The following is a 22,685-nucleotide window of genomic DNA, read 5'->3' on the forward strand; positions in this document are numbered from 1 at the left end:
GACGCTAGTCGACTCGTAAATGTGCGTGTGGTGGTGGTAAAAGGGACTCGGAGTTGGGTGTGTCGATACCATCCTCACCCCTCCTGGATCCAGGAGCGGAGAGGAACTGCGTGGATGATATTCAAGGTCAATCACGTTATGAGACAAAGATATCCGATATTTGGATTGTGTTCGATTGACTGAGCCCATCTATAGAAGCCGAAATCTACAGTGCAGGACAATTCTACCTGGTCCTATGCTAACCTATCCTCCGTATAGCTTTGCATTACAGTAGCAGCTGATCAGTGATGCATATTCACGTCCTCGATACCCAGAATGACGATCCAGTTTGCCAATGCAATCACAGCAAGCGTCCACAGCGGCAACCCAACGAAGTTGTTGCTCAGTCCCCAGCCGAGAACTGCGCCACCCATCGTCGGTCCAATGATCCGGGCAGCGCTTGACGTACTCTGAGCCATGCCGTGTACAGTTCCTAGAGTATCTGGCGTTGGTGCACAATCGTTCACCAGCATCACAGTCGCTGGGTTGACGAATGTACGAGACAAGACCTGCATTGACAACACGGCTGATAGGCACGTCAACACAAGGGCCGAGTTGCTCGCAGGCAGCAAAACCAGGTAGGGCACCAGGACATACGCTACGATTCCAAGCGGTAGAAAGTAGCGGTACGAGTTCTTGACGCCCAGGCGGCCAATGAGCCGTGGATATATGAACAACTGTAATGGTATGCCGATCATGCCAATTATGGTGTTGGCGAATCCCATCTTCTTGCTCGAGAGCCCAAGACCACCACCGAATCGGAACGGGAGGTGGAAATTGTGTCCGTCCGCTTGGGGTGCTGGAAGAAGACTGAAGAACATGGAGTTGAATGATGAAACGTGTGGTGACTGTAGGAAGCGCTGCGCCATGTTGAGGCAGACCTTCCTGGTCAATATGGCGCGGAGGGACGACTTTTGTTTGGGCTCCGGCTCAAGCTCCGGTATCCCGTCGATTTCGTCTTCCAGAAGATGTGAGGTTTGCGTTGGCAAATAGTCGTCTTGGATAGCCTCATATTCGTAGCCCGAATTCTTGCGTCTCATGATGGTAGCCATGTTTGACTTTCCTAGCACGCGGCCGAGATCCCGCTGATGCCGCAGTTGCGGATGTGTCTCATCGAGGCCCAAGATAATACCAAGTGCTGCTGCTCCAAGTGTGATGGCGAAGAACAAGTTGGGGAGGGCGTACGGAAAGCTCCTCATCCACCGGACACCATCTACGCCTCCAAAGAAGGAGCCTGGGCCGAAGAGGCTCGACAAGGCATGAATCGGGTCTGCGAGGAAACCACTTAGAAGTGGCCCAATAATGACACCGACGTTGAAGCACATGGGGAGAAGGAGAAAGGCGCGAGTTTGGTGACTGTGAATCATCAGCATAGGATCTTGCCGCCGGTTGTTCTCATCATCGACACTTACCGCTTGTCGACAACGATCTCAGATACCATAGTCCTTAGGACACCAACATTCCCGTTTAATGCACCGGCCAAGCACCGAAAGAAGAAGGCCGTGTGCAAAGACTTTGCGAATCCCATCCCCAGGGCCGATATGGCCGTACCAGAGAGTCCGATGAGCAACACACGCTTGCGCCCAAGTCGAGGGTCGTCAGCAGCATGCCCCCACCACATAGACGTGAGGCATTGTGCAGCGGCAAAAGCAGCAGTGAGGTAACCAGCTTGCCTGGCAATCTCAGAGGGGACCAGGCTCGGGTCGAACCATCGCAGCTGGTAGAACATGTACGACGTCTGGGACCGCTCGCTGATGGGCTCTGCCAAGCGGGCGAAGAGGATAACGGCCTCAACGCCTACATCATCACCCAGACGCAAGGATCAACTGAACAGCTGGCTGGGTACACATCGGCGCTGCAGCAGGTCACTCCTGTTGTCTGCTTCTCTGCGAGTGCGAGGTCGGCTATGTCTCTAATAGCGCTGTGCCGGCTTGACTTTTTACTCGGGGTTACCGGAGGCATGGATATAGCCGGCGCTGATTGAGTCGCCCACGCATTGCCATCACCATCGCCCGTTCCAACTGAATATTCTGATCGAGTGTCGGTTGTTGGTCGCAAGGGGAAGGACGCTTTCGGCGCCGAGGTGGATGGAGATTGGTCCACGCGGCGTCTCTTTGTTGGCGATTCCGGTCGCGATATATCTCTCGGATCAACAGGGCAAGGAAGGTCTTCGCTGAAAGGCGGCGATATGATGCTGGTAGTCTCGTGGGGTCGCTTGCGCTTGGTCGATGTCGTCGGCTCCGGCAAAGATAATAATGGGGATGAGGGCTCGAGGAAGGAGGAAAATTGGAGGCTTCGGTGATCCAGTCCTCTGTTTGACCGTGATCCATTTTCAGGAGACAAGAACACGGAATCATAAGGCTACGAAGGCTGCTGATTCCATTGCTTGTTGATCTTGATGATGAGGTACGCGACTTGGGGCGTCATTAGATCCTTGACGTCGCGTGGAGTAACTTGGAGCCCCGCCCGCGGCAAAAGTTCGGTACATTCATGGTGGGAATAGCACCACTAAATTGTTTATTTCCTGCCATGAAGCGAGAAAAATTCTAAAACAGCAAAGCAAAAGAGGCAGGCACGGACGGGGTTGTAAAAAAAACTTGAGACACTAAGACCCCGGCGATCAGCGAGGATAGCAAAAAGGGCTACCTTGACACCTTAACCAAGGGATAAATAAGAGCATAATCACTTTCTAATGCTATTAAATTCCCTTTAATAATTTTCTTAAATTTCTTAGGCCTTAATTCTAGTCTTTTTACCTAAATAATTAGAGAGAGCTAGTTTAGTATCTCATGTTTTTTTACTGTCGCAGTGCATGTTTACTGGAATGCATGAGGTAACTTGTGGTATTGTATGTGGATGGCAGGAGAAATGCTTCAGCGAATCAGAGTCGGACTCATGGTGACCCATCACAGTGAGTGGAACAGCTGGGACACGATGACCCCTTCAAGACATGACAGACGCGTCGATCGTGATCAAGAGCGCTTTCTCGCGATGAGCACTACTTCATATGTAAATGAACTGGGGGAGAGAGAGAGAGAGAAGAAGAAGTGTTGCTCTGAGCAACCTTACCAGCGCAAATGAATCAACAACAGAGTACAATCATCCAAGGGTACATATTTTCCACTACGCACACAGCGCTTCACCCGAAAGCAAAGCTCAAAAAAGCGTTTCTCTCTAGATTAATCTGGTTTCATAATCATAGCTCGCTGTTTTCCTTTACGCACACGCCTTGAACGGTATGGCCGAGGATCCGAGGTTTGCTCATGGCTATAGGGTAAAGCTAACCTGTGTTGTTGCTTCAGGACATTAAAAGAGGTTATATCACACACGCATCTTCTCATAGCTCCCTCTCCATAGTATAAGAAGCACGGATAGCAGTCAGTAGTCGTCAATTGAGAATGAGGCAATAGGCTCCCTCCTAAACCTACCCGCGATCACAACTCGATTTTTCGCACCAACTCAATGGTGTTCTTTACTCACACAAGCCATGAGTCAGGAAGCTCAGCAACCGTTCCGCGCCCCCACAAGCACACGTGACTACGCGTAACGACCCGTCTTTATTTTTGTTTCTAACATTTCCACCGGGAGGTACCGATCTTGGCTGCAATTGACCATAATCCGGCCGGATGTAAGCTCCTAATAAGGAAAATTAACCGGAATACCCGGCTTCAACTGCCGAGACTATTTTAAGTTCAGTTTTAAGTGATAAACTTAAACCTCAACATATAACTCGGCTTATGAATGCGAGTTTTTCAACCTCATTCTACTACCAAAAGCTAGATCAGGGCACGACGATGGAAACAGCACATATCATGTGTACAATCTTAAATAAATAAAATTCTATTAAATGGTCAGTTGCCACCAACCGCCATACCCGAAATCCTGACTCGTTCGTGCAGGGAGCAAAGGCGAGTTACCATGTTGGAACTGCAGTATCTGTGCCTGGGGAATAAAACACATTGACCCAGACCCTCAGCTCAACCTTCAGTGGGAGTTCAAGTGATATGACCTGTCTTCTGGCGCCTCACAGGTACGCCTCGAGCACGCAAAGGCATGGGGATTATGCATGCCTGCCCTTCATGAGACCCCGAGCCGTCTTCATCACCTAGCCACCAGGGTTCGTCTGCAGACTACCACTTGGGTTCCATGGGAACTTTGGAATCTGAATCTCCCCGACAAAGCTGCTCAAGTCGGGTGCGGCTTTGTTCATATCGTATGCACAGGTCGGCTGCTTCGTCCCGAACGTCTTGGAATCGGTGACGATGGAATGCTCGTTGTAGGAAAGCCGGGCTTGATGAATGGTGCGCCGTGACACGTCGCCAGCAAAGTAGTTTTGTGGTGCGATGAACATCGATGATACAGCTGTCGTCATCACCGTGTTTGGTAGATCGGCCGTGTTGGGGAGATGGTGCATGCCTAGGTTGAAGTACCTCAAAAAGGGGAAAAGAAAAAAAAAAGAGTTAGCTGTGCTGTGACAACTATAGTGGCGTAAATACTTACAGAACGATGTCCTCTTGGTCTAGACTCTCCCCGTTGAAGAACTCGTCAAAGTTCACGGCTGGGTGATGAGGATCGTGGCTGTTGAAGGCGTATGCACTCTTTGGTTCGGTGTCGTGGTGCTGAAGGGCGTAGAGGTTATGATTGGCCCAGTTGGCGGATTGACCGAGGGCTGAGGATGACTGAACCGTCAGGTGGGCAGTACTACCGCTGTCTGTAGACATCCTTCGTTAGCAATGTTAGGGCGCGTGTGAGGGAGGTTGGCACACTTGGGAAAATGTGGTAGCCGGGTGCCTCTCCAAAACTATTCAGCTTATCCTTATTGACAACGGCGTATGCAGCAGCTCCATTCTTGGCCCACGTAATTTTGCTGTCATCCTCGCTGGTGATGTAGGAGCGGTTGACCTTCATGGTGTTGATAGGCTGACCATCAGACCACGGGTAGCTGATGATGATCAATAACTTGCTTGTAGAGGAGACGGAGGGGATCATACACTTGGGTAGTTGGCACAAACTCAGTTTTCAACAGACTGTTTTTTCTGCCCTTGATGTCCAGATCGAGCTTGAAATTGATGACATGGTCGTGCATAGACCCTGACAAGTTGTCGTGAATATGAAAGCCATAATCACCGTCGTTGGCTGCTGCGAGGCGGTCGTACAATTAGAATGGACCTAGATACCTACTAATTAGGAAAAGACTAAAAAGGAGGTAAGATCTTATATTATAGATATTATTACTAAGCATCCTTATTAGATATTCAATCTCCTTAACTAGAGAATCTTAGCTTATATACCGTGATTTTTCTAGCTAATTATTTATATTTAGCTCCTATAAGCCGGTACGGTTAACCGTGACCGATTAATAGCCGTCAGAGCCGTCGGCGATTCATTGGATATGCCCATGGCGTATTGCAAGTCAGTAAGCGAGATATGCCTATGGTTCATCGCTGTTGCAAAGTCTTCCTGGATAGTCTTGGTGGCATCGCTAAGACTAATAGAGGGGTTAAGGCGCAGTTGGCATATGAATATGTCGATAAAGATGCCGACTGCCTCGTCAATATCGCATACGGGGATATCCCGCCTAGCGAGCAAGCACCCATACCCTACGTCGTTAAGGCCCGTATATGCCTAAAGCACTAGTGCCTAGGCTAACTAGAGTATGTTGGGTAGCGTGATGCCTCTGTCAATGCAGAATGCCTGAAGGTCGGCTGCATGGGAGATGCCCCAGTCGAGCGCTCGCAGAACCTTGGGCTCCGTGGCTCCATCAGCCAGGGACGGTAAATGACAAGGATCCAATCCGGTCAGGTAATCCTTCCAGTAGTCCACGTTGTGAGAGCTCTGGCTTCGGTGCAAGTAAGCAACGTAGTCGCTGTAGACAGAAAGAGTGGCTACAGCCAGGGTACCCTCGTACGCCAAAGCCACATGACGGAACAGAATTGGTATCGAAATTTCAGCAGAGATAGCATGGCTCATCTCTGGAACACAGATAGCCGGTATATAAACTATAGCGCATCCTCTTCATTATCCTCAGAATCTGGTATAACCATATCCCGTCGGTAACTCCAGGGCTCCGACTCTTGCGAGTCGGGAATTTCTCGTTCCTTGTCCAACGGAGGTAGCTCAGATGAGGGTGGTGTGGGAGTTTCTGGATCATCCAACTCCATCTCTTCACCAGAAACATTATCCAGTTCTGGTTCATCTGAGCTCGGGACGGGGGTTGGCGCCGAGAAAGATATGGACACGGTTGGGACAAGCCGGAAGGTTGGTTCGGGTGTTGGTGCCACAGGGTTATTGAGAGCCTCTCGCTCCAGAGCTTGCTCCTAAGCCTATTCCATGGTTAGTATCAAAGAAAACGTAGTGACACGATTGCTTACCATGTGCTTCTGGGTGAGAAGGTGTTCTTTCAAATGGTTCATAGACCTCGCCCCTTTGCAGTTTATACCCACGACGGGGCACGTCTTGCCATTCAAGTGATCTCTTATGGGAATGGTGACGTCAAACTGGGAGTACCGTAAATGTGGAGCCAATGCTGAGTATCTTGTGTGGCGGGCGAGTTCCTCGGTCACGGCGAGCTTGGTCTCAGCTTCGTCTTCGAGATCTTGAACTATGTGGTAAATCTAGTTAGATTAATAGCACTGCAAGACATGGGTGAGAACGTACGCGACAATTCTGAGAGTGGAGCCTGGTACATCACTGGTAGAGGAGGTGGTGTCGGAGGAGAAGGAGGGTGTGGGTCTTGAGGGCATTCCCAGCTCCAATCTTCCACAGGCGCGACATCTGTCATGGTGTTGGTATAGTGAAAAAAAAAAAAAACTGAAGCAACTGACAATCAGTGAAGTGGTGTGTCTGGTAAGCGATAAAATTCAATGGGAAAATTTTGTTGGGTGCCTTGGTGTTTTCGCTTTGGAGTTTAGGAAGGAGCGTCCCCCGACGTTGAGCTTTCGCCTAAAGTTTTTTACTCAGCGCACAATATCGAGAATATCTGGCTGAGGGGCAAGGAATCGGACAGATAGACGGGGAAAAGGGTGGTGAACCATCCAATAGTGCGTGATAGGTCCAGCTTGTCATCCATGGACTCCCTGCCATCGCCCTCATTGAAGATTAAGGGCACGGGGGGGCGGTCCGGGAAGGCTTAGCGGAAAGACGCCAACAGCGAGGCTATCAAGACATCGAAAACGTCGGTTTAGAGGGCCTCGTGGCAAGGACCCAATAGTAGAAGCGAGTCATCGACGGCAACCTCCATAGTTTCGGTGGTTAAGTCGCGTTGAAGGTTCGGCATGCCTTGTATTCCCCAGTGAGAGAGATCTTGTTGAGGCATCGGAACATCATGGAACACATTCTGAAGTGTCGTTCCCTGAGCTTGCTCGCGTTGTAGATGGCTCCAAGTCTGGAATGAAAGTGGTTTGATAGGGTTGTAGGAGGCTGGTGATAAGACTCCCTCTAGATCTTGAAGAATAATATTCCACGAAACCACGTCGACAACGAGGTGATAAGAGATAAATGAAACCGCTTGGTTGTTGGCTCCCTCCATCTCAAAAATGTTGTCGGTGAAGAGAGGACTCTCGACAATGTTCAGACATTTCTGGCTCTTTTTGATCAATGAAGAGAGGCGATCTTGGTCAACGTTCGTATGTGATCGAAGGGTGTACGAGCCAGCGACGTTGTCAATTATGCGTCGAGACCAGCTGCCATTGACTTGTAAGAAGCGAGCACGAAGCATGCTGTGTGTCTTGACGATGGTGTCCAAAGCCGTCGACAGCTCTCGGGAAGTGATTGCTCGTCCGGTTCTCACAAGCATGCTCTGGTTGAAATGAGTAGACCCAGCACCCATACACTCAAAGTACACTTTCTGAATGGGTGTCAAGTCAAAAGACTCATTCTCCAGCTCCTGGTCATGCACAACGTCTTCGACGGTGGTGACGACATGAGATGCAAGTTCGATGATTGACTTGCTCTGCATGATTTGGCCAACTGAGATACCCAGGTTGGAAGACCGACAGACGGCCATCAACTGTATTGCAGAGATGGAATCGCCTCCCAGATGGAGGAACGACTGCTTGAATGGCACCATTTTCACCTCGAGGTTAAGAACCATAGCCCAGGCAGCCCTAAAGCTTTACATCAACCTCTGATGCTTCTCTGTCTAAAGCAAATAAAGACTTTTCCTGGAGAACCAGTTGGTGTTGCTCAGGAGTCATCGCCTCGATCCAGTTCACAGCGCGCCTCCGGTCAAGCTTGCCGGATGGAAGGAGACAGATGCGGTTCACGACGATCCACGAGGATGGAATCATCCAAGCCGCCAGGTGTCTTGCAAGACGCTCGCGGATGCCTGTCAACTGTGGGGAAGCATACTGTCCAACAATCAGAGTCGTCAACATATCCACCATGCTAGGGTCGAAAGTATACGAAGCAAATTGCAAGACTCGAGATGATGTCCGAGTCAAAATAGTCAACTGTCAAGCTCGCCATCTCCAATGTGGCACGAGAGCATGAGGGGGTAAGAGTAGAAGTTGGTGCCAGCCATCTCGTTGGTCTGCTCGTCCCAGAATCAATCGGTTGACTCTCGCGACCCGTGATTGATGGCCAAGAGGTTCCAGCACCATCCGCATCGGTACAGTCGCCAACCTCACTCCAACCATTTCCTCGATTCCGGGGATAGGGGCATCACGTCCCGTGACGGTTTCTCAAAGGACAACGTCGTCTGCTGCCGAGTAGGTGAAAACCGTCAGTGCCCAGGCTCCTGGCAGTAGTAATCTCCGATCCAGACTGGGGAATCAGCCTGGTAATCAGTGCTAGGAAGATGTGGGAAGTGTTGGGCTGACTTCTAGAACTCGCTTGCTCGATCCAAGTCAATTCCTGCAAGATACCGGTGGAATCATCGGCAACGATATTGTAGCCGGCCAATCTCCCACCGTTATGGAGTGGAATGTGGCGCCGAGACTGTTCTGCTTCGGACCAGTTGGAAACCGCGGACCAGTGGGGGGGCACCCTCGGCCAACATTGCCTTTCTGCTTCGCTCAATGGAGCCTTAACAGACTTGGATACCAGCTTGTAAGAGCTCATCAGTGCTGTCGGCACCGCCTGTGCCAGTAGTCGCAGGCTACGCCGGTCCAACTTCCCAGACGGGGTGAGTGGCATCTTGAGAATGGGCAGCCACATGGATGGAACCATATAAGCAGGGACGACCATAGACAGATGCCCCTCTAACGCTTTCACGCGAGCCCTAAATGCATTGTCCAAGTCCAGTATAGTGTTTTCTTCGCTGCTATCGGGGAGAGAGGCATCTGCATCGGCACAGACGAAACAAGCCAGAGACTTTCTGCCCTGAGAGACAATAAGCTCCACAGCAGACAACCAGCTCTCAGGGAGGTTCTGTTCAACGTGATGCTCAATCTCTCCAAGGTCAATGCGCTAGCCATTCAGCTTGACCTAAGTATATTTTCACCCAAAGAAGATAAGAATACCGTTAGAGTTGTACCTTACCAGGTCGCCGGTCTTGAAAAGCTTGCGATCTAGGTCGACGCCTTGAAGTATCCCTTCCACACAGGCAGTTGGAGGCATAAAGGATCGTGGCATCCTCTGAGGCAGATTCAGGTAGCCTCTAGAGACGATAGGGCCGTCTATGACAAGTTCACCTACGCATCCAATGGGAGCTAGAGAGTTATAGTCATAATCATCCACAACTCAAGCGACGCTACCGATGGCACGGCCGATGTTTGTGGCTCTTCCTAGCCTAGCAATATCGCCACTGTAGGTCGAGTTGACGGAGCACTCCGAAGGCCCGTAGCAACATTGTAAAGACAAAAAGTTGCGCTAGTTATCAACACACTTGGGAGTCACAGCTTCACCGCCCAGAGCCAACGTCTTCAAGGCCCGGGTTAGTTAGAGATGAAGGATTCTGCACTTTGTTGTCTCCATATGTTGGTTGATCAACAGGGGCAAAGTCAACAACAATAGTATTCCCCCAAAACCCAAATCTGTCGCGACTTGCATTCGTAAGGAAAGCAAGGCTATGAAGCAAAATTCTAAAAGCACAACTCATATGGTTCCCATAAAACCATTTACTCATCTTCATCCTCCAAATCCTCAACGTCATCCGCAACTACAGCTCCGCCGCTTTCAGCATCTTCATCCCCGATATCACCAATCAGTTCCAAGCCATCCTGACCTTCGATAGGAGAAGCTATGGGCTGGCCTTGACTTTGCTGTTCCCAAGTTAAGGTCTCGTGGAACGCGAGAAACCGGTGACGTCCCGTGGGATATCGTGCTAGACGTGAATGGCCGGAGAATGGCAAACTGGGTGGACCTTCGCCCCAAAGGACTAGAGCCTTGCTTCGTGGTGTGAAAGTGCAGGGTCGATTGAGAAGTGAGCAACCCTTGCAGACATACCTGTCTGAATATCGAGGGTCTCTTTCGCACTTCAATCTTGAATTATTAGAATTCATGTAGTGGCACAAATCGCACCTCATCGCAGAGCTGTTCCCAGCCATCCGATCGTCATCGGAGTTGAATCTCCAAAAGTCCGAATCACGAGGCGGCATTTCCTTGATATTGACCTGGGTCCATGAGTGCTTCCAGTGCTCTCCCATCAATCGAGCATTATACTCAAAGTTTGCAGGTTCTGGCGCAGGGCGCGATTGTCTTGCGCGTGGAACCCATTTGACTGACTGCTCGAGGTGATTGACGGTAAGGACCTGAACGTTCGTTGATCCCGGGTATAAAGATCGGCGGAGGCCATGCGTATCGCCCTGATAATCAATACCTTGAAGGAGTTGCATGATATCAGTAGCTTTGCGCCAACTGTGGATTGCTCTGAGCATGTTGGAATCCCGAACAGCTTGGGCGAAGGGTGATCGAGGGGCTTTCATCTGCAATGGGATTTTGACCCAGTTTCCAGATGCTTTGTTAAACCACTCCACGTGAATTCCAAGTCGACTTGCTGCTCCAAAGTCTTTGAAGGGACCAACGGTTGGGCAGCCAGCGTATGGAACCTCATGTGGCTGACCGTCATTCATGAGTTCAAAAACCAAATACGCCTTTGCCAAATTCGTGATCTGGAAATGCTGGACAACGGAAGTTGGAATGCCGAAATTGAATATTCCAAGGGCTCCATCAGGACAAGAGAACCTGAGTTCGCATTCAAGGTGCCATGTGGGCTCGACTCCCTTGCCGTTCATCACCTTGCTGAAGACTCTTGGAACACGAAAGACAGTCTTACTACGCTGCCCCGGAACTGGAAAACGCTCGGGGTAGCAATAGACAGCGATTTCGCGCCCGACTCTTCCAAACATAGGGCTCGCGGCGTTACAACCGGACGGTGCGGAGTACGACCAGCCAGTCTTCAATCGAACTTGATGGTTCGCAGCATTGATTGTCGAATATTGGTTGTAATAGAGCGTGCGGGCAGCGAAGCATTCGTTGGCGGCTGGTGGCTGCCTCATCAAGCTATGGTAGCTGTCGAACATGGCGACGACGGTTTGCTCAGCCATGTCGAAGACCGAAGCAGAGATGGAGTTCGCGGCTTGAGGCTCCCATACTATCAGCGGAATCATGTGTCGGTGCTGGGGTGATGACCTTCGAGCAACATTGTAGTGAGGCGAGTTTTGCGCTGTCGTGTTCTCATGGCTCTGCTGGCGTCTCTGAACTTGGGTAGATTGTCCTACGTAGATGGCACAGGCATCGATATTGCCATTGCTCTGGTGAGTGTACAAGCGAATGTAGATGACCTTACACCCTGCAGCTGGCCATTGAGCCGAGACCTTCGGGAGTTGGCTCAAAGTTGTGATATTGACACCGTCTCTGAGCGCAGCCATGGCTGGGGCTGTAAAACCGTCGATGATTGATTTGATATTATCCTGAAAAGAGTTTCCGAACATCGCGTTGCCAGCATCCATTCTGAGACCGCATCGCAGCAAAAGATCCTGTTGCGAGCGAAGGCAGAACCAGAAAGATCGAATGAAGTTCTTCAAACGAGTTGATTGGTTGTCGTATGCCCACGAGCGAAGTACGGGATTCGAGATTGAAAGAGTCGCGACTTGATCTTTCAAGGAACGCCAGGTTTTTCCGGTTCGAACACGGTTCATGGGAAGAGGTGCCACTAAACAAAGAGTTAGGTAGTGAATGAAATGATGCGCTGTGGAAACTTACCATCGTACCAAGCACCATCTCGAAAGAACAGCGCCCATCCGGATGAGCCCTTCTGCTCGACGAGGAAGCCTTCAGTGCGTTCGGGAATACTGAAAAGACCATTGTTCTTCAGGCGCGCAGGTATCTTGTTGCGAGCAAAAGGTGCCACGTCGCCCTTGGTGTCGTCGAAACTCCAGTGAGATGTCATTACCAGAGCCTTCATGTGTTTCGCCTTGATCTTTCCACGATCAGGGGGGCCGAGGCGGAGGATTGGTTCAAGCATGGCGCCAAGATACAGAAAACAAATGCTTGGAAGAGAAAAGTAGTGGAAGAGAAAAGTAGTGGAAGAGAAAAGCAGTGGTGGTGATTGTTGATGTTGTCTGAGGTGTTGAATGGCCACTTGCTTCATGAAAGAGAAAGAGGCTTGATGGAGGAGAGAAGAGTAGAAAGGACAGTGGAAGGTCGAGAGGTTTTTATAGGCGTTGGTGAGGGTGGCTCTTAATCAACGCACGTGGGCATGGAGAATGACTCAATGTACCTAGAGTCAAACAGGTGTTCACAGTTACGCCGTAGCACTGAATAAATGTCATTGCAAACAAGCAGTGACTTTCTGCAACACAGAAACAACACACGCTGGTTTAAAGGATATGCTTTGTACGCATGCGCCACCAGCCTTAGAGATGACAAACGTGGCGACTCAGAACATACGACCACAAAGACCACGCTCTGCGAGGCAATCGCGGCAGCGTCAGGGCACAATATCACTTGCTGCTTGAACAAGTCGTGTACGTAGTTGTCAACGACTCGTGGCATTTTGAGAGGAAGAGAGAAGTTTGTCGAGGTCCAATTGCGAAGCCTTCACGGGCTATCTGCCCGTAGACGTTGGGCGTGTCCACCATTCCCCAATACCCGGCGTTCCCGTCAGGGATGCCGTGGATTGGCAGAACTTGCTCCGGCGTCTGGGTCTCGACATGCTCCAGCTGCATTTTGCACAAGACCTAGAAAGGCAACGGGGCGATCTATACCAGGGCCCACCTCAGGCCGTAGCCGTAGCTCTTCTAGCTCCTGGAGAATGATTGTATAGGAGACAAGGTCAATGACTAGATGATGCGCGACCACGCAAGAGCTCTTCTTTCCCATTTGTGCCAACAAGAGTCATTGTGTTCAAAGTTGACGTGTAACAGCCAAAGTTTGGCAATCAGCCGAGATGTTGCATTCAAGCTCTTACTGATGTGTTCCTCCCCGTACTCCTGACAGGTTGACTCACCCCAACAGCCACAACCCAAACCTTTCCATCTTCACGACCGAAACCTTATTCCTTCCTGTTGAGTCACCCCTGTGACTCAACAACTTGAAATCTTTGACCCCCCTCCCCAAGGAAGTCCTAGCAACGTATTCTCCACCTGGTTCTGAGAGGGAGTGAGGGAGAGGGTGCAGGTTCCTATACGTCAGTATTGGGATATGATGCTATGATGTGTTGACAATGTGTTATTTATTATAGTTGAAGCCTACCCTTGATGAGTTAACTGAGCTAGAAGATCGTCAATGAGATCAGCAGCCAATAGCGGCCCATTTGTAATCTCAAGGCAAGTCTGGATGTCAATGAGAGAGCGGCCAACTTCCTCACTCGAAGCCAGAGTTAGAGTACGCAAGCGATACGAGGACGCAACCTCGTTGGTGACTCGCTGCTTCCATTCACCGGTGGCGTCCTGGCTGAACCTGGCACGGAGCATCGAGTGTCTCGATATAATGGTCTCCATGGCCTTGCGCATATCTGACTCAGGGATGCGCTGGCTTGTGCGGAGGAGAAAGCTCTGGCTGTAGTGGCCATGGGCGTGGTTGGGTCTAGCAAAGTAGAGCTTCTGTATGGGCGAGAGCTCGAACGGCTGTTCCATAGTCTCCATATGGAACGATGGCCTATCGATATCCTTGACTTGCAGTGCCAGTGCTCTGATTGATTTGCAAGCAATGATTTGCGAGACGGTCAGGCCTAGGCCACGTTTCCTGCACTCGCTCATCACTTGCATCGCCGAGATGGAGTCGCCGCCAACGCTCAGGAATGACTGCCCAAGGCCAAACTGTTCCACTTTGAGGTTCAGAACGTGCATCCAGATCTTGTGTAGCTTCGACTCGGTCTTGCTGGAAAACTCAAGGTCCTCTGAGGACCCGGTGGCCGTGACAGGGTTGAGTTGTCGGTACAGAACCTCGTTCATGTCATCAACCCACTTCGCAGTCTGCTTGCGGCCAAGCTTTCCTGACTGAAGACGAGGGATGAACTCGACGGCGAGCCACATAGAAGGGATCATGTAGGGTGGCAACCTTTCGGCGAGAAGCTGCTTTGCCTCGGCGATTTTGACTCGCGCAGTGTCCTCCAGTTGACCATCAATCAACTTGTAAGGCTGGCCCTTGGGCACTAGGTCCTGGTTCAAAGCATCACCGAGCTGAACAATGGCCAAGAGTCGGCCTTTGCAGAAACCTTCCTTGGCCAGAACGACCATGCCGTGCTTTATACTAGCACTGGCGTTGAGATGATGCTCAATCTCACCCAGCTCTATGCGCTGTCCGTGAAACTTGATCTGAGAGCCTTTGCGCCCGGCGATGTGAAGGGTACCATCATGGTTGTACTTGACGAGATCGCCCGTCTTGTACATGCGCCTGTGGCCATTCTGTCGTGGTTGGTTGCGTGTCCATGCGGGATCAACAATAAAAGCCTCGCTCGTCTTCTCCGGCTCCTTGTAGTACTCCCTTGCAAGCGTGTGGCCTTCGATGAGCAGCTCGCCCGTCGCGCCTACAGCCATCAGTCGGTCGTGGTTGTACCGGTCAACAACCCAGCAATGAACGCCGACCTGATGGCCGATATTCAACGGGTTCTTGCCTTTCCTCATACCTCGGTGTACGTGCGAGACAACAGACGTCTCTGCAGGTCCATAGCAGTTGATGAGGTTGATGTGAGACCACGAGTCAATGACGGCTTGCGTCATGGCTTCACCGCCAGTAACAAGTGTGCAGAGGGACGGCACCTTGGCAGGGTCTATGAATTTGACAAAGGTTGGCGTCAACAGCGCCCAGTTGGCTTGGAGCTGCGTGATGGCTTCCTCGATGGCGTTTAGCCGCGAATTCTCGCTGGGTATGCAGACACAGCCACCCAGAACCAAACACGTGAGGATCTCGGTGATGCTCACATCAAAAGTAGACGCGGCGAACTGTAGTGATCGCGTGTTGGAATCCATCATCATGGCAGGTCCATGAGCAAGGGCGCTTGACAAGAGGGCCCCATGCTGAATCAATGCACCCTTGGGCTCTCCCGTGGTGCCACTTGTGAAAATCATGTAAGTGTCATTGCTCCATGAGCCACAGTCGACCTCGCTGCCGTCGTGCTCGGCCAGCTGCATGAATAGTTGGTCGTCGACGGGGATCAACTCGGCCGCCACACTCTCTAGCATGGCTTGGTGCTGGGGAGAACACAAGATAGTCTGGGCTTGCACCTTGTGTGCCAGGGACTGTAGGCGAGATAATGGGTGTGTAGGATCAAGATTCCGGCCGCCTTGAGCATAGCCAGCATTGCAACGACAGTCCACTTGGACTTATCGAAGCAAATCGGCACAAAGATCTCGGGCCCTACGCCTGAGGCTTGTAAGCGACAATCGAGGCGATCCGAGAGAGATAGAAGTTGGGAGTATGTAAAGCTCCCGTCCCAGGCGCAAACAGCCTCTGCATCAGGTCGCAATGCACCATGCTTGGACACGGCTTGGTGTATGCACTCCTGCACATTGCTCTTTGGGTTGCTGTTCCACTCCAGGACTCGCCGCTCGTTTCGGTCACCGAACCAGTCGAGGTTTGATATGAGAGTCTCTCGGTGGTTGATCATTTCACTGACAATCTTGTCATAAGTGTTACCGATGTTCGCTGCCTGTTCTCTGGTCATGAAGGCGGGGTCCCACGATAGGATGGTATCGAGGATGGTAGGGTCCACGGACATGCGGGTCTTGCGCCAAGACACAAGATGTTGGCTCCTCGCTCGACTTTCATGATTGTCATTGCTCGACTTGCGGGCAAGGTTGTGGATGGAAAGTGTGGTCTCGAACAACGTTTGTGCCTTGGTCTCTGGTAAGAACAGCAGTGTGCAAAAGCCGCCGGCCAGGATGCTTTGAGCACTCTGATTGGCGGGCACATTCTGTTGTGCAGCTGGCGTAACATCATGTCCACGTCCCGAGGTTGTGGTGATGCTATGGCCGTAATCAAAGCCATAATAGACAGTCTCAAGTCCAGTGAAACATCCGAGAAAAACTCCCCATGCTGTGCATAGAACACTGCACGTCTGAGGTAGATCCCCGGGTACACTACATCTCAACCGACTGGTGAAACCCGGGGGATCGGGCTCTTCTCGGGCTCCCTGTAGGACTCCCGTTCAAGCGTGTGACCTTCGATGACCATGAAGTATGATGTCTGGTCAGCAAGAAACTCAATGGGAAAATTTTGGCGGGTGCCTTTGTTGAAATGGAGTAATTGTGTTGATTGGAGGTTAAAGAAGTTGAAGCTAAGGACGCGTTGCACGTGTGTACAGGACATCTCGTCCAAGCGGATCGGATCAATAATAATCCACTTTCAGCAGCCTTGGCATCTTCGCTTCGGATGTCGGGAAGGAGTGCCCTCACATGGACCAACGACTGGTTGAACGGGCGGCAAGTGAAAGAACTCATTATTATGGTTGGGGCTTACCATCACAATGTCCGACTTGCTGAGTGATTTCATCGATCACTATGAGAGAGATGTATCCCACTTGCGGCTCTTCAAGGGTCCACAGCTACTCACTGGTGGGCAGACGCACACACATGAGGTTGACCACTGGGCATTTCAACATGACGATTCTAAATGCGAAGCCATAATCCACAACTCGACAAGCAGCGAATCTTCGGCAGATCTCAGTGCAGAAGTTTTCTCGTCGCCCAACCCATGTCACCCCTCTACCCGTGACCGGGATCATGTTCACCACAAGCTGTTGGCATTGTGGAGAGACACTTTGGGCCTTGGAAATGCTGAAATCTCATATGATGACAGCTTTTTCGAATTCGGTGGTGACTCCATTATCGCCATGTCAATGGTGGGCAATGCTAGAGAGCTAGAACTACCACTCACCGTGGCCGACATTTTCAACAATCCCAACTTTGGGTCGATGCTCAATTGTCTCCTGGATCGATCATACAAGGATTACGACACGGCGTCAAGCAATGACAAGTCGTACCTCTCAGACTCCAAGAACGAGGAATCAACCGATGCTGAGCAAGTATACCAGCCCTTCTCCATGCTTGGCCAAGAGAATGCTGAGCAATTCGTTCGAGATCATGTCTGCACTGTTGCAGGTGTGTCCCGAGCCAGCATCATGGACGTCCTCCCAACAACCGACTTTCAGGACCAGGCCATCGCAGGTAGCCTACTAGACTCGCGATGGATGCTCAACTACTTCCACTTGGATTCTTTAGGGCCGCTTGATATTGGCCTAGTGAGGGAAAGCATCACAAATGTCGTGACCTGTTACGACGTGTTGCGCACCGTCTTCGTCTTCCACCGGGAAAGATACTTGCAGGTTATCCTTCGTCATGTACAGCCCCAGCTAACTGTCCACGATGTCGACGATATCGAGCAATTCACCTCGGAACTTGGGTCCAGCCATCGGGACGAAGTTCCGCGCCCTGAACAGTACGCCCTCCGGTTCGTCGTGGCGCGACTCAAATCGTCGGTACGACACCGCATTTTCATCAGGATATCTCATGCGCAGTATGACGGCGTCTGCTTCCCAGCCATCCTTGAGGCATTGAAGGCTTGCTATGAGGGAGAACCTATCTTTCCCACACCCTCGTATGCAACCTACATCCGCGGGGCATTGGGCAAGATCAATCCGGGCCACTACGCGTACTGGAAAGCTCTCCTGAAGAATTCCACCCCGACGCATGTTATCCCACGACAAGGTACTTTGCTCCACACTACTCCTACACAAGTGTTGAAAAGGGTTGTTTCCACACCCTCGCTCGCGTCTTTCAACATTACCACCGCCACTGTCGTCAAGGCCGCCTGGTCAACGGTATTGGCAAAGGTCACGGGCAAGACCGATGTTGTGTTTGGCCACCTCATCAGCGGACGCAACGTAAGCAGCGTGCCCGGTATTGAAGCTATCATTGGCCCTTGCTTGAATGTGGTGCCTGTACGCGTTTGTCACCAACCTTCTTGGACCGTACTGGATCTTCTTCAACACATCCAAAAACAGCAGGTGGACAACATGCCGTACGAATCACTCGGTTTCAGGCAGATCATTGACAAGTGCACCGACTGGGATGATGACGGAGCAAACGGCTTTTCCACTGTTGTCCAACACCAAAGCATGCCTCAGACAGGTGCTCTGGAAATCGGGGGGAACACGTACCAAGTTGGTGCAATTGCCTCACAACAAGATGCGGCTGATTTCAGCGTCGTTACTACGCCGCAAGACACGGACAGCACAGAGGTCTGCTTGCTTTATTCTCGAGACGGAGTGGTAGATGCGGCCTTGGTAGAGGACATGTTTGACTCTCTCTGCAGCAGTATCACAGGGTTTTCCGAGAACCCGGGCACCTTTGTTAGAGTTTCTTGAGACGGGTTTTTATCAAATGGAGGATCTCTTTTTTTTGTCTATTGTCTTTTTTTTTTCTTTGCAACTCACACTTTTTGTTAACTACGACTTCTCATTTGCAATGATGCGGCTTATCGAGACCTCTTTTTATTACATATTTTCTTCCTCTTGATTACAGTCCCTTGTCTTGTAGTCTTTCGTGGTGTTGTGTTTAGGTCTACCGGAAAATTATGCTACGACGATTGCCACGCAACACGCGGGACACGCGGAAGACGCGGGTTCCAGTTAAAATTCCAGGAATCAGTTATATCCAAGAGGCTTCTCCTAGTCTCGAGGGAAAGCCTTTTTAGACTGAGCTCTTGCTCCTTAGATAATTCTCATCAATTTAATGATCTCAACTCTGATCCCTGTGGAGCCAGTTGTCTCGCGCGACGGGAATTCGGCAGAGTTCGCCTTCCGAAGCTAAATGCTCCTTCATCTCCGAGTCAACCCAACAGTGGGCGGAGGCAAAAGCCGGGTAGAATGACTCCCCCTCGGGCGGGATACGGACGCGAGTCGCGGCAGGGAGCCCATGGAGTCCGCGCGACCCGACCAAAACACGATTCCCGCTCGACCTCATGGACGCTGACTCCGAAAGTGCCGTGATTGGCTGGAGTACGCTGTCCGTTAGATCCGGGGATTGAAGAATAAGGTTCTACTAGAAACAAGGGCAGAGCCAGAGGGGAATGATATTTTACTTAGAAAGCCCTTTGGAGAATGCGAAGACTCTTTTCGTGTCCAACTTTCATTTTCGAGACACCTATCCTTTTTCTGCATCTTCTACCATTGGCCATGGGGTCCCGTAGCTTACCGCTCTTACGATATAGTGGTCGCAATGTTCATCGGGTCGTGCTCAGCCAACATGCTCGACTATTATCTACCACAAAGGACCTCACGCTCAAGTTCCGTCCGACAATCTTTGACGAGAAAACCGATGTGCTGATCGTCGGCTCTGGAGCCGGTGCCTTGACGGCAAGCCTGCGAGCCACTACTCTCGGCTTGCGCAACATCGTCATTGAGAAAGAAGAGACTATTGGCGGTGCATCGGTCATATCGGGCGGAGGACTATGGATTCCCTGCAACCCTGTATCCAAGGCGGCTGGTATTGAAGACTCGGAACAAGATGCTCTGAAATACTTCGAGCAGGCCGTAGGTGACGTGGGGCCAGCTTCTTCTCTGACAAAGAGACATGCCTATCTCACCTATGGGCCCAAGATGGTCGAGTTTCTCCAGCAGCAAGGCTTTCGTTTTCATTTCAGCAAAGGATACCCTGACTATTACCCACCCATGGAGGGAGCAATGGGTAAAGGCGGTGGCAGAACGATCGAGTCCAAAGCTTTCAATGCCAAGAAGCTCGGAGCATGGGAGTCGAAATTGCCGCCTTCCAGGATTCCTGCAGCCATCTATACGAACGATGCAGCGATATTCTCACGCCTTACGTCTTCGATAGGCGCATTTGTATACGCAACTCGGAGAATGCTTCCGCTCATCGCCAAAGCACTTGTTGGCCAGAGGTTGACAAGCATGGGACGTGGTTTGGTGGCACAGCTTCTCTACCTCAACTTAAGGAAAGGGGAGGGGGATATTCGCTTGAAAACAAGGCTCTCAAAACTGGTCCAGGGACCAATGGGCGAGGTAATAGGGGCGGAGGTCAGAACCTCCAAGGGCCTCATGACCATCGGAGCGACCCGGGGCGTGATACTTGCTGCTGGAGGATTTGCTCACAACCGAACAATGCGAGAGCAGTTCATGCCAAAGCCAGTTAGCACAGAGTGGACCAACTCTCCCAAGGGAGACACGGGCGATGCTATTCAAGAGGGCATGCGACTTGGTGCAGCAACAGCTCTCATGGATGATGCCTGGTGGGGACCAACTATCATGGACCCTGTCACTGGTATGCCGAATTTTGCTCTTTTTGAGCGGTCGCGACCCCATTGCTTCATTGTGGACTCTTCCGGTTCTCGGTTCATGAACGAGGCTCAGTCATATACCGATGCTGGTCATGATCAATACACTAGAAACCAGAAGGTCAAGGCCATCCCCGCTTGGCTGATAATGGACTCGAATCACCGAAACAAATACATGCTTGGTGGCCTTTTCGCCGGTGTGAAGCCGTCCAAAGAGGCCTCAGCCAGTGGAAGGATCTTTTGCGCTGCGACCATCGACGAGTTGGCGAGACAAATCGGGGTCGACCCAGAAGGCCTGGCCAAGACTACCAAGAGATTCAATCACATGTCTCGAGAGGGAATTGACAGAGACTTTGGCAAAGGGAACTCCGAATATGATCAATTTTTTGGTGATCCTAACGCCGGAGTCAATCCCAATCTTGGCCTCCTCAACAGGGCGCCGTACTACGCCATCAAGATTTGGCCTGGAGACTTGGGAACAAAGGGTGGGCTCCTGACCGATGAGTTCCAGCGTGTTTTGGACAAGAATTCTCGTGTGATTTTTGGATTATATGCTATCGGTAACACAGCTGCGAGCATAATGGGACGGACGTATCTGGGTGCTGGATCAACACTAGGACCGGCGATGACACATGGTTATATCGCAGCTAGCAATTTGAGTGGTATGCGGTAGAACCATCATTGCCTGAGCATATTGTGTATGTAGTAATATTGTTTTATTCGCTTCGATTATTAAATCGAGATTTTAAAGGAGGTCAGACACAGCATTGATGAATCATATAGTCAGGATTACCCTATACCTTGAATTTCTGTAGCTACTAGGTCTATATTTAGGCCAGCTAGAGATAAGGTTGTTTTTCCCATATAGGTATATTCAACTCGTAGAATGGGCTACATAAGATTAGAGACCTTCATTGAGTCCCTAATGAGCAGGCCCCCCAACTGTCAGTGTCATGTGACATTGAACAGTCTCACGACATGGTCAACTTGGCTTCTGCTAGAATAGAACTGAGCTACCCTGTCTACATGATAACAAAGTCACAAAGTCACTAGCATAAACAACTACATGTCCCAAGGAACCAAGGTCACAAACCGTCGCTATTTGGCCGCAAGGAATCATCCCACCCTCTAGGCACCGAAGGTGCCTCGTACAGACACCCGGGCCCCAACACCGGCGGTGAAGTGGCGTGGAAACTTTGAACGAGGTGATTTTGGGCTTGTGATCAGGCCGGTCAAACTAACATGCATTTCCTTAATTTATTGTCATGGTTGATTGACCGACCGAGAGCTGTTGGTTGAAGGTTTTCAGCAGAGGCAACAAGGAGGCACGCCGTTTGTTGGTGCGATGAGTGTGGGTCCGGCTCGGGGAAAAATCTGTGCCAAAGGTACCTACCTACGTTGGTTGGCAGCGGGACCTCGTTTGAGCTCGAGGACGAATGAGGCATATCGTATGACGAGGGCGTGTGCGTGGGCGTCGAAGTGCAGGAAGCAAGCAACCCCGTTTCGGCCACCAACGGGGCCTGGGAGAGAGTGCCGACTGGACTCGGATCGTCGACGCCAGCGCGCTATGGCACCGACATGTTCCTGTCTGGTCTGGCAGAGCTGCCCAGATTGATGGAAGAAGTCACTGCCGGTCTCCCCACACAGTTGTGGTGCCAGTACGGAGTAACCTTTTCTTTCTCTCTCTCTTTTAAGGGTCTATTTGGAGTTATGTCGAGATTACGTGAGGCATTAGTGGCAGATCTTTGGACATCCTTTGGGTCTCGAACACCACCGTATCTGACTCAAGACATCGATTAGAGCTGGTGGGTTTATCTACCCCTGTCCAAGTCCGTTTATTGGCCTGCTGCAAGCCAGAGCCATATTGTTAAGAGGCCTAACTGCGGGAGAGCTCTGGAATGGCTAATTGGGCACTGCAGAAGAGAGGCCAGCAAGGGTGGCAAAACCCACAGGCTCCAATCAATGCATTGAGT

At 50.9% G+C, this 22,685-nt stretch overlaps 7 protein-coding genes across 7 annotated transcripts; 2 read left to right on the forward strand and 5 right to left on the reverse strand.

The window, feature by feature from the left end:
* Nucleotides 1–281: 281 nt before the first annotated feature.
* NCS54_01506600 (MFS domain-containing protein) lies at nucleotides 282–1,768 on the reverse strand (the record flags this gene model as incomplete). The annotated part of the gene is made up of 2 exons (XM_053160178.1): nucleotides 282–1,395; nucleotides 1,452–1,768. The coding sequence occupies 2 exons, from the start codon at nucleotides 1,766–1,768 to the stop codon at nucleotides 282–284; spliced, it is 1,431 nt and encodes a 476-aa protein (XP_053016153.1).
* A 3,920-nt stretch (nucleotides 1,769–5,688) lies between these two features.
* NCS54_01506700 (Hypothetical protein) lies at nucleotides 5,689–6,009 on the reverse strand (the record flags this gene model as incomplete). The annotated part of the gene is made up of 1 exon (XM_053160179.1): nucleotides 5,689–6,009. The coding sequence occupies one exon, from the start codon at nucleotides 6,007–6,009 to the stop codon at nucleotides 5,689–5,691; it is 321 nt and encodes a 106-aa protein (XP_053016154.1).
* Nucleotides 6,010–6,038: 29 nt separating this feature from the next.
* Nucleotides 6,039–6,820, reverse strand: NCS54_01506800 (uncharacterized protein; the record flags this gene model as incomplete). The annotated part of the gene is made up of 3 exons (XM_053160180.1): nucleotides 6,039–6,356; nucleotides 6,411–6,640; nucleotides 6,697–6,820. The coding sequence occupies 3 exons, from the start codon at nucleotides 6,818–6,820 to the stop codon at nucleotides 6,039–6,041; spliced, it is 672 nt and encodes a 223-aa protein (XP_053016155.1).
* Nucleotides 6,821–7,219: 399 nt separating this feature from the next.
* On the reverse strand, nucleotides 7,220–8,107 carry NCS54_01506900 (Carrier domain-containing protein; the record flags this gene model as incomplete). Its single annotated transcript, XM_053160181.1, has 1 exon — nucleotides 7,220–8,107. One exon carries the CDS (start codon nucleotides 8,105–8,107, stop codon nucleotides 7,220–7,222), a length of 888 nt encoding a protein of 295 aa, XP_053016156.1.
* A 5,563-nt stretch (nucleotides 8,108–13,670) lies between these two features.
* NCS54_01507000 (Hypothetical protein) lies at nucleotides 13,671–16,141 on the reverse strand (the record flags this gene model as incomplete). Its single annotated transcript, XM_053160182.1, has 2 exons — nucleotides 13,671–15,607; nucleotides 15,664–16,141. The coding sequence occupies 2 exons, from the start codon at nucleotides 16,139–16,141 to the stop codon at nucleotides 13,671–13,673; spliced, it is 2,415 nt and encodes an 804-aa protein (XP_053016157.1).
* A 747-nt stretch (nucleotides 16,142–16,888) lies between these two features.
* NCS54_01507100 (Hypothetical protein) lies at nucleotides 16,889–18,787 on the forward strand (the record flags this gene model as incomplete). Its single annotated transcript, XM_053160183.1, has 2 exons — nucleotides 16,889–16,933; nucleotides 16,985–18,787. 2 exons carry the CDS (start codon nucleotides 16,889–16,891, stop codon nucleotides 18,785–18,787), a joined length of 1,848 nt encoding a protein of 615 aa, XP_053016158.1.
* Nucleotides 18,788–19,597: 810 nt separating this feature from the next.
* NCS54_01507200 (FAD-binding-2 domain-containing protein) lies at nucleotides 19,598–21,385 on the forward strand (the record flags this gene model as incomplete). Its single annotated transcript, XM_053160184.1, has 1 exon — nucleotides 19,598–21,385. The coding sequence occupies one exon, from the start codon at nucleotides 19,598–19,600 to the stop codon at nucleotides 21,383–21,385; it is 1,788 nt and encodes a 595-aa protein (XP_053016159.1).
* Nucleotides 21,386–22,685: the final 1,300 nt, after the last annotated feature.

This window comes from Fusarium falciforme, chromosome 14 (genome assembly GCF_026873545.1).
Source record: "Fusarium falciforme chromosome 14, complete sequence".
Classification (NCBI taxonomy): Eukaryota; Fungi; Ascomycota; class Sordariomycetes; order Hypocreales; family Nectriaceae; genus Fusarium; species Fusarium falciforme.